General features: G+C 35.6%; 1 protein-coding gene across 3 annotated transcripts; it reads right to left on the bottom strand.

The window, feature by feature from the left end:
• Positions 1 to 6,299: 6,299 nt before the first annotated feature.
• Positions 6,300 to 11,089, bottom strand: LOC111457322. Of its 3 annotated transcripts, XM_023099559.1 has the most exons (8): positions 10,716 to 11,089; positions 10,499 to 10,633; positions 9,596 to 9,676; positions 8,691 to 8,921; positions 7,783 to 7,923; positions 7,359 to 7,445; positions 6,826 to 6,934; positions 6,300 to 6,447 (listed from the first exon to the last, which is right to left on the bottom strand). In XM_023099559.1, the coding sequence occupies exons 1-7, from the start codon at positions 11,040 to 11,042 to the stop codon at positions 6,827 to 6,829; spliced, it is 1,110 nt and encodes a 369-aa protein (XP_022955327.1). In that variant the 5' UTR covers positions 11,043 to 11,089; the 3' UTR covers positions 6,300 to 6,447; position 6,826. The 3 variants fall into 3 exon arrangements, with proteins under 3 accessions (XP_022955327.1, XP_022955326.1, XP_022955329.1); XM_023099558.1 differs by lacking the exon at positions 6,300 to 6,447 and having other exon boundaries at positions 6,789 to 6,934; XM_023099561.1 differs by lacking the exons at positions 6,300 to 6,447; positions 7,359 to 7,445 and having other exon boundaries at positions 6,789 to 6,934.
• Between the last annotated feature and the right edge of the window lie 312 nt (positions 11,090 to 11,401).

The raw sequence follows: 11,401 nt of genomic DNA, 5'->3' as shown, positions 1-11,401 counted from the left end.
AAAAAAAAAAAAAAAAAAAAAAAAAAAAAAAAAAAAAAAAAAAGAAAAAGAGAAAGAGAAAAAGAAACCCTAAAGAGAGAAAAGGAATATATCCCCGTTCCAACTCCAATTTTAACCACGAGAAGTCCGATTCCGACTAAGGTCATTCATAGAATTTGCTTAGAAGCCCTAGGAGAAGTAATTTAGACTATATGTTTTCAAGATTTACGTTTCGGTATTTCTCTAAATTTGTAACATTTGTGAGGAATTAGGTTCTGAGATTTTGTATGATGATCTTGTTGAAATATCATCACTAATTCAATAGGGTTAAGCACAATAATCGTATGAGTGACTATATTTATATTAAGAAAATGATTTAGGATTTTAGAATAAATGTAGGAAAATGATTTAGGGATTTTAGAAAAAAATGTTCAGAAATTTTAGGAATACATTGCCTACCAATTGGTATAAATACTTCTCCACCCTACTTAGTTCATCATCCCAAGAAATACGGAATAGTAGTATTCTGTAGAGTGTTTTGTAATCTCTTCTCGATTGGTCATAATAAAGAGTGCGAGTGTTTCCTACATAGAGTTGTGTTCAACAATCTGGTATCAGAGCGAGGTTAGTGTAGGTTATCTGATCTCTTGGAATTCTTAATATGCTTTGTGGCTGCAACTCTGTCTGATTTTCCACATCAGAAACAATTTCTTGAGATTAATAGTGAGTGAGTTTCTTGTGTGTCGTCTGTGACTCTGCAAGTTTTGTGTTGAAAGAGTTTGTTTGGTATTACTGAGGTATAGCCAACATGATGAGTGATTTCCAAATTGTTAGAGGAATCAAGAAACTCAACAACAACAACTACAATACGTGGGCAACATGCATGATGTCATATTTATGAGGACATGATCTTTGGGAGATTGTTGGCGGGGCAAAACCACACCGCCAAAGGAGGATTCTAACAGCGCCTTGCGTAAATAGAGAATCAAAACAGGAAAAACAATGTTTGCCTTGAAGACCACAATCGGAGAAGAGATGTTAGAGCATATTGGGGTGACAAGACACCAAAAGAAGTATGAGACACGTTCCTGATGTTGTTCTCAACGAAGAATGATGCGAGACTACAACTTTTGGAGAACGAGTTGTTGTCAATTTCACAACGTGACATGACGATTGCTCAATACTTCCACAAGGTCAAGTCTGTTAGTGTTAATATAACACATGCGGAAGCAATTTGGATCTTAGGCACTTTTAGAATATCAATTATAGTAAATAACTAGCATGTTCATAAGTATTAAAACTTTATGAGTTTAAGTACTAACCTTTTGTAGTTCAAACTCCTTTTTCTTCACGAACCAGTTTCGAACCACTATTAGTGTCTTCTCCACTATCCTCCGGCCTTAGAACGGGATTGTAGAATCCAGTGAGTGACTAAACTTGGGAGGAATATTGTATATGTGAAGAGAGTGTTTGTGAGAGGTTTTTCTCAAGGTTTTTAACCAAGAAGAAGAAGTGATCACTCTATTTAAAGAGTCATGTTTGCATGTTCATGCAAATTTGAGATCACCAAATTTTGACATTTAAAATTCCACTCAAATGTTTGGGATGATGTGACAAGCATGCATGTTTGAGTTAACCAAATTTTGACACCTCAAAATTCCACTAACATGGATTTTTCCATTAAATAAAGTCAACATTTTGACTTTCTTCATTTTAATTCAACAATTAATTTGAATAATGAATTTCAAATTAAAGTAACATTAAATGATTAATTAAACTATTTAATTAACATTTAATATTAATTCAAATGTCAATTCCAATCAATTCCGACACATAATTGATTAAGATATTTAAATCTTATTTAAATATCTCAGATTCTCTCTTTTTGTTTAATTCGTAAATAAAACGAAAATGCGGTTAAATATATCGTATATATATAGCGCATATTCCCTAATTTGAATTCGAACACTTCGAACTCACTCGTCACACTGTTCTATGGTTTAGTCCGATATGAGCTAGCAGAGGGACCTAATGGACCTATAGATCATGGGCTCCAACGATCCAAGATTAACCAGTTAAACTCATTAACTTGGTTAACCAACATTCGTTAACTACTAGGACACTCCACTATAGCCTAGTAGTTGCACTCCCCTCACTATAGATATATTTATGTCCATTTGATATAACCATGATTAGTAAGTCGATCCCTCACAGGTTGTTCGTAACTAGAGCTGGGTCAATTTGCCGTTTTACCCTTGAAGTTACTTCTTGTTCCTTATGTCTCATTGATCCTCTAATGAACAATTGGTTTGTGGTCCAGCCAGTAAACCGAATCCCTCTCAGGCCAATGAGAGGGTGGGGCCCCTTGTTCAAGACTTGGAGTCAGTGCTTAAGGGAACTACCTCTCTTCTAGCCCTAAAAGTGGGTTGGAGTGAATTCCATCTTGCATCCCATGTCCCCAGCCATTCACCCAGTCTTACCCCTGAAGTGAGAGGCCTATTGAGTAGGCGAACTAGAGCCACTCTCACCCATGCAAATCTAAGGATAATTCCGAATAAACAGGAGTTCATGGTTAGCTCAGGATTTAAACCGAGTTACCTAGGTTATCGAATGAAAAGAAAATCAATCTCAACAGTAAACGACATTATAAAGTGAAAGTGGTTTTCTTCATGGTCCAATCTTATGCAATACTCATTGCATAGGACGCCCCCACTCACATGTCTTCACATGTACAATTTAGTGATCACATTGTTTATATCATATACAAAAGTGGGCCGCATCCATAGTGTCCCCAAAATAAGATACTCAGCCTTATCCTTATACTATAGATCATTTTGACTATATATTTGAACTTGATCCACTCTTATGTCTCTACATATAGTTCAAGTAATCATATTATAGCCAGAGTGTTCTTAGTTTATTGGATTTAGATTAATGATCGTAAAGTTCACTTTATTCAATATCCATCTTTAGTGAATAAACAACAATAATAACATTATGGAAAATAGAATATGTTTTTGTTTACAAACTATGAGTTTTAGGACATAAAACCCAACAAAGTTGATCTGTCGAGAGATTACTAAACTAGACACAAAATCCGCAATTGGAGAAGATCGAATGAAGAGGATCATAATCCACGGATTGCGGCCAGAATATCAAAGCTTCATTATTGCTGTACAAGGATGAACCACTCAACCATTGTTAGATAAAACCTGAGTTTTTCAGTTTTTCTTTATTTAGATTCACACGATTTCAGAATACCTCCGTTTGACCATTTGACAAACACGTCGAATGTATTACCAAAGTTTTAGACTACAATTTTGTAGGGAGTGGCACAGATTTAGTTGGCCACTCTCCAGCCATTTTTAGGATAATTTATATTTAAATAGGAAATGTGTTCAGAATATTAAACCACCTGATTTTGAGTGCAGTCAAAATTTCAGCTATTCTCTCTCTGTGTTATTTTAAGCATTTTATTTTTCTTCCAACAACCTCCCGTTGACTATTTCCTCTCACCGAAAAGAAAGATTTCCCTGGTTGATTATCGAAAAACAACCATCACTTGTAGAGTTCGAAAACTTGTTAGCCAGCCAAGAAGCCATGGCTAAACAAATGGGAGGCATCACATTAAAGGGTGAAAAAGAAACACTCTACACAAGTAAAAGTCGGAGCAATAATAGGTCGTCTACCAAATGTGGATACAATGGTGACAAAAGAAGAAGTCACCAAGGAACTGCACAACCAGAGAGAGCTTGGAAGAACGATAACAATAACTCTCAAGGGAAGAGATTCGAAGGAATTTGCTACAATTGCGGGAAGAAGGGCCACATGTCTAGAGATTGTTGGTCCAAGAAAAAATCTATCAAAAGCAATGTGACATCCTCAAACATGGAGATGGAGGAAGAATGGGATATAGAGGTACTGTATGCCATAGAAGAAGATGAGCTAGCACTCATGGCGATGATGGGAGACCATATCGATTATGAGAATGATTGGATCGTTGATCCAGGATGCTCAAACCATATGATTGACAATTAGAGTGGTGCAATGGAAGCAGAGTGGCCCTCAGAGAAGGAAGCATTACCAGCCTTGAGCAACTTGAAAAAATTCTTCTGACGAGAGGGCAAATTGAAGAAATTCTTCCAAAGAAGATGGGGGAGAAAATTGAAGAAATTCTACAATAGAAGACGGGGGAGCAGACAGTACACATTTGCTTAAGTGCTGATGTGTCTGAAAATCCAAGTGACACTGATCTTGGTAAGCAAGAAGTGACTCAACCACGCAAACCTGGTGAAAAGAAAATGACACCTCAACGACTTAAACGGTCTAAAAGAATCCAGAAGCCAAATCCAAAGTATGTCGATATAACTATTATAGATGACGAAGTTAAAGAGCCAGAGACGTATGTAGAAGCATCACAAAATACGGCTTGGTAGAAAGCGAAGTAGGAAGAAATTATAGCCCTGAGAAAAATCAAATTTGGAAACTAGTACCAAGACCAGAAGATGTCAAATTCATCTTTTGCAAGTGGGCTTACGAAATAATGTGTCTCTCGGATGGATCAATCAAAAGATACAAGACTCAATATGCAGCTCGAGGGTTCTCTCAAGAATATGGACTAGACTATGATGAAACGTTTAGTCCAATGACTAAGATAACTATCATACAAGTTCCTCCAGTACTTGTGGTAAATAAAGATTGGAAATTATGGCAGATGGATATGAAGAATACTTTCTTGAACGATGAGTTAAACGGAGAATTCTACATGGACCAACTGAAGAAATTTGAAAATGAAGTTGGAGTCATTAGTCAATATATGCAAAGTCCGAAGAAGCCTCATTTGGATGCGGCTCGATGGACCTTGAGATATGTCAAAGGTACAATCAATTATGATCGTTTGTACAAAAGAAGCGAAGACTGGAAGCTAGCTGGATATAGTGATGTCAACTATGCAGGAGACCACGATACTCGAAGATCAATAACTAGGTATGTGTTCAAGCACGGTTCGAGAACAATTTTTTGGTGTAACAAAAGACAACCAATTGTATCATTGTCAACTAGAGAATAGAGTACAGAGCAGCGGCGGGAGCAGCTTAAGAATGTACATAGCTGAAACTTCTGATGAAAGATTAGCACTAGAAAGCTGACTATTCGATACCACTTCAATGCGACAACTAATCTGTGATTCGCCTAGCAGAAAATTCGATGTTTCATGCCAGAACAAAGCATGTGGAGGTGCATTGCCATTTTATTAGAGACAAAGTCTTGAAGAAAGAATACGGATGACCAAGTGGCAGACTTGTCTATAAAAGAGCTGAATACTTGCACACATGAGAGTTTTCACTGTGGTGCAGCGAATGAGGACCAGTGCTGAGGTGAGTGGTGCAGCGAATGAGGACCAGTGCTGACTGAGTGTTAAAATATCATCACTAACCCAATAGGGTTAAGCTCGACCATTGTATGAGTGACTATATTTAGGTTAAGAAAATGATTCAGGATTTTAATAAATTTAGGAAAATGATTTAGGGATTTTAGAAAAAACGTTGAGAAATTTTAGGAATAAATTGCCTACATCTGGTCTAAATACCTCTCCACCCTACTTAGTTCATCATCCCAAGAAATACGGAGCAGTACAGAGTGTCTTGTAATGTCTTGTGATTGGTCTTAATAAAGAGTGAGTGTTTCCCACAGAGAGATGTGTTCAACAGATCTTGTAAGGTTTTCACACATTTTTCATGAAGGAAGTCATAGTCAAGTCGATTTGGAGGTAGAAGTTCAGGCGTTCATCAAGAATCGTTTGGACTTGAATATATTTACGTGTAGTTAATTAGAAATTACAAAAAAAAAAAAAAAACCTTCGCTTCCAAAAGTAAAGACTATCTCCATAGACCAATACGACTCCTTCCAGCATGGTTTGTCTTCACTAACTACATGCATCCTATGAAAATTCTCATAAGGTCACCCCACATAGAATTGCTCAAAGCAAAGCTCACTTAACCATGAAGTTCTTATGATCGTGAAAAAGGTGTACTTTGTTGATATAAGTACTAACTTTCAATTCTTTTAAGTCTTTCTTAATCATACTATTCTCGGGATTGCTCTCATTTGAATGTGATTTTGATTCATTCATATACATTTCCTTTACTAAGGTACATAATAGTGGATTGCCTTAGAATTAATTAATGGAAATGACTGATTAACGAGTTTAGTTAATTAATTTTATGTCATTAGACCCGAAAGAAAATTTGTAATCTTAAATTAATATTTATTATTTATTGCATGAGATTAACATAAATTAGATATTAAAATTGGGCAGAAATTCTTCGGTCCCGTAACTAAGATCTCGTGATTGAGTCATACGTCCTCCCTCACAATTCTCTACGAAATTCTCCATTTCTTCAAAGAAGCTCCCACGAGCCAAATTACGGTATTAAAGTCATAGCAAGAAATATCTTATAGATGAAGTTTCTGTTGAAACACAGTAAAAAGAATTACCGACCGAATTTTATCTCCTTTTTAAAATATAAAATATATACAAATATGAGAATTGATATCTTGAAAATAAATTATATTTATTGAACATTACTAGCTCGTCTTCCAAAATCTCTTAATAAACTATACGAAATATATTTTAAATATTTTTATCTGTCACAACTTACGGTCACTTCTTTATATATGTATTAACAGACTAATTAACGACCATTAATTAAACGTAAATCAATGAAATTTGTGGTACGTTAAGGGTAAAATGGTAAAATGACACAAGTAAAAAAATTTATTTGAAATATAGAGGCATTACATGTGGAAAAAAGCAAGTAAATATAAATAAAAAAGTTGTGGATTTACCTCATTGGGTTTGATGTTCAAAGGGGTTGAAGACGCCAATGGTTTTCATGAAACATTTCCAGCAAATTTTGGCATCTTTATGGTTGCCCAATGCTGTCAGCCCAATAGCCTTCATGAAATTTCATATTTTTAGTGAAAAAAAAATTTACAAAATTCGGAACGTGCGCACGTTGATTGAATTGGTGACCCGAACAATCGAAATACAGGTTGAGTTGGGTTAGGTTCTCGGACTATTTTTTTTTTAATTATTTATTTATAATCCATGTTATATTAATAATTAAAATTTTATAAAATTTAAATATCAAACATTCACAAGTCATAAAATATCATTAATATCTGTTACAAATATAAAATATTTTTCAATCTTCGTAATAATCTTTAAAGTAGGTAGGGTAGAGTTAGATTGTAACTCTATTTTCATGTTGGTTGGGTTGACGCAATGAAAAAATGTCAACCCGAGAATCCGTTCGAATTTTTCAGTTTTCCAAAAATTCAACCTGACACAATTTCTAAATCGAGTTAAGGGTAAGTACCTTGTAAAGGCAAGGTCTTGCTAAATTGGAATCGTGAAAATCCTCCTCGATCGCAACGAGACGCTTTAAAGCTTCTTCATATTTTCCCTAATTAAGAAGTAGTGAATTTATTTCACAATTATATTTTTAAAAATAAATTAAACACAAAATATATTTTAAGTTAACCTAATTTTTTTTTAAATGTTTTTATTCATTATATATTAAACACAATTTAAACCATTTGTTCTTATTTTATTTTTTCTTTTTTAATAAAATTAAAAAATCTTTCAAATATGTGATAAGAAAAAATACATTCATAATTAATATCATCACTTAATGCAATAAAAAAAATAATTAAAAAAAAACTTTCTTATTTAAAAAAAAATATATTTTTTAAATGTGTTTGAACTAGAAGATATTCGAAACCTACTCTAAATTAACTTACTAGATATATAAGAATATGGAGATATGCAATTTGCGCCTCTAATGCCTCCTCTCGGCTGTCTCTCACTTTGTTACATAAGTTTTCCATGTGGCGTTTTGCTGCATCATAATCCTCATTCACGACTTCCTTCAATGCCATTTTCTGCAATTTTAAGATTCACGAATATAAATGATATAATTGTAACGGCTCAAACTCATTGTTAGCAGATATTGTCATCTTTTGGCTTTGTCTTTCGAGATTTCTCTCAAAGTTTTGAAAACGTGTCTATTGAGGAGAAGTTTCCAAACCCTAGTAAAGAATACCCCCAATCTACCTCCTTCCAGAACCAACATCATTCGTTCTCCTCCCCAACCGATGTGGGATCTCACACTCCACCCCCTTTGAAGCCCAGTGTCCTCGTTGACACTAGTTCCCTTCTCCAATCGATGTGGGACACCCTATTCCAAACCCCCTTCGGGGCCAGCATTCTTACTGGCACACCGCCTTGTGTCCACCTCTCTTGGGGGCTCAGCCTCCTCACTGGCACATCGCCTAGTGTTCTCGTTGGCACTAATTCCTTTTCCAATCGATGTGGGACCCCCAATCCACCTCCTTTCGGGGCTAGCATTTTTGCTGGCACACCACCTTGTGTCCACTTCTCTTGGAGACTCAGCCTACTCACTGACACATCGTCCAGTGTCTGACCCTGATACCATTTGTAACGGTCAAGCCACCGCTAGCCGATATTCTCCTCTTTAGACTTTTCCTTTCGAGTTTTCCTTCAAAGTTTTTAAAACGTGTCGGCTAGGAAAAGTTTTTATGCTTTTATAAAGAATGTTTCGTTCTCCTTCCTAACTGACGTGGGATCTCACAATAATTGAAAAATAAATGGAAACATGAGAGAAAATATAAGACTAGAAGAGAATAACCTTAAAGGGAATAATGTTGAATAACAATGAGTCAGGTCCCACATTGAGTGATTTTAAGCTCAACAATGGCTTCAATAGGCTCTTAGCATTCATCAAGAACCCATCTGAATTTGTATTTCTACAATGAGCTTTGAGCTCCTCATTTACATTGCCACTGCCAAGCGTTTCAAGGTACGTATTCCACCATTCTTCAGCTTTATCACCGTTGCCCAACATGGTGTGAACCACAGCCTACATAAAATTGCATCCTTTTCAATCAATGAAACCCACTAACTAAATTTAGGTCAATATTTGTTTATATTGATCTTGATCTTTAAACGTGTCAAATTGTAGGAGTGTTTGTAGGTTGAGTTGGGTCGGGTCCCGTCATGTCAAATTGTAGGAGTGTTTGTGGGTTGAGTTGGGTCGGGTCAAGTCTGGTTGAATTATTTTTTTTAGACCGGGCTCAATTGTTGATCCGGTTGTAAAATTTTCAACCCAAACAACATTTACTAAACGATAAACCCAACCCGATCTAACCATAACTTTTTGTGGTTGGATCGAGTTGAGACATTTTTTCAAACTAAACTCAATTGTTCAGTAAAATTTTCAACTCAAACAATCTTTACTAAATAGTAAACTTAACCTGTCCAACCATAAATATTGTGGACTGTGTTCAGATTATTTATCTGGAACATAATCTAGTTTTAGACTAGAATTCAATGCATAAAATTTTCATTTATTTGAACTCATTCGAACCCAAATAAGTTCATAACTTGGTGGATTGGGTTGATCGGGTTATTTGGGTCATCGAAATTTTTGAACACCCGTATTATATCAATTTTTATTATAAAGTTTTAATTTCATTATTATAAGTTAACTATTGAAAATTCACATACTTAGGTATGACAATAATGAGAATGTACCTTATAAAGGGAAAGTCTTGCTTCAAATGATTGAGGAAAGTTGTCCTCCTCTAGAAATTCTAGAGCCTTGTCGTATTCATCCTAGTGAAGAAATTACATGTGAATTTATAGACATTGAAAGAAATTAAATATACAATAATAATAAATAAATTGTTGTGACGTAACGGTCAAATTATATTTAGGTTAAAATGTCATTTTCATCTATGTATTTTAGTGTAACGACCCTAGTTCGCTGCTAGTAGATATTGTCATTTTTGGGCTTTCCAACGCGTCTACTAGAAAGAGGTTTTTCACACCCTTGTAAAGAGTGTTTTGTTCTCCTCCCTAACTGATGTGGGTTCTCACAATCCACTCTCCTTTGGAGTACAGCGTTCTCGTTGACACTCATTCCCTTCTCCAATCGATGTGGGACCCCCCCCCCCAATCCACCTGAGAGAGGTTTTCACACCAAGAATGTTTCGTTCTCCTCTCCAACCGATGTAATATCTCACAATCCACCCCCTTCAAGGTTCAGCATTCTCGCTGACACTTGTTCCTTTCTCCAATCGATGTAGGATCCCCAAATCCACGCGAGAGAGGTTTCCACACCCTTATAAAAAACGTTTTAGCGTTTTCATTGAGACTCGTTCTCTTCTCTAATCGATGTGGGACCTCCAATCCACCCGGGAGAGATTTCCACGCCCTTATAAAAAAATGTTTCGTTTCCTCCTCAACCCAAGTGGGATCTCACATTTAGATCTTAATCTATTTTAATTTATATACTTTATATTTAAATTTAGTTTTTCAACTTTCAATAAATTTAATTTTTATTTTTATTGTTAGTTCAAAATTATTTTTTATCAAATCTGGTCCAAATAAGAGAAGTCTTCCTCGTCTCCGTTTCGTGGCCGTGAAAAAGCTTACCAAACGTATGAGAATTTGGAGATGTGCTAGCCGAGCCTCGTAGACAACTTCGGCCTTAGCGAAAGAGCATAAGTTTTTCGTATGGCACAATGCTTCACCGTACTTCCCTTCCACGACCAACTTCAATGCCTCGTTCTACAAAATTAAAAAAAAATCCTTTTAGTTCATTGAAAGGACTTTTCAAATGTGTTCTTATAACTGTAAAAAACAAACCAACCTTAGTGGAAGCAATCACTAATGTCGATGAATTACTTTCTTTTGGTTGTACTAAGCTTAGCAATGCCTTCAATGAGTCTTCTTCGGCATTTGAGTACGTCACCCCATCACCACAACGAGCTAATAACTTATCATGTATATTGGGATTCCGAGTCAACCCAATAGAGACACAAGTCAATACTGAACCATTCGATAATCGAGGAAAGGGTGGATTCCTAACGTTGAAACAAAGCCACGAAGGCATCACCGACATCGGGGTGCTAGGGGAAGGTTTAAGCAAGGGAAGTTTAGACGGTAAGCCACCACGAAGCAAAGCAAAGGATTCCATGGGTATGACAGTTTAGACGATATCGATACGAGCTTCAACTTGAATGAAGGATGCGTTCTTGCCCGTGGTATGAGTATAGAGATTTCGAAACTATATAATAATAATAATGTGTAAAAGTGAGTATACAAAAATGGAAAAGCATTCTTGGAGGCCAAGTATTTAATTATTCTCATTTCATTCACATGTACATATAAAATTCCATGGTTCAAATAGAAGGCAAAGGTTAAAGAGGAAAGGGTTGTTGTGTTTCATATTTCTTTTAACAAAATGAAGAAAATCAAAGGCTATAATGGATGTAATACTGAAAAAGAAGCATCTTTTAAAGTGAAGCAAATAAAAAAAAAAAAAAAAAAAAAAAA

Source organism: Cucurbita moschata, unplaced genomic scaffold (assembly GCF_002738365.1).
Source record: "Cucurbita moschata cultivar Rifu unplaced genomic scaffold, Cmos_1.0 Cmo_Scf00019, whole genome shotgun sequence".
Classification (NCBI taxonomy): Eukaryota; Viridiplantae; Streptophyta; class Magnoliopsida; order Cucurbitales; family Cucurbitaceae; genus Cucurbita; species Cucurbita moschata.
Note: the sequence above shows the minus strand (reverse complement) of the source record. Positions and strands in the feature narration are given on the sequence as shown.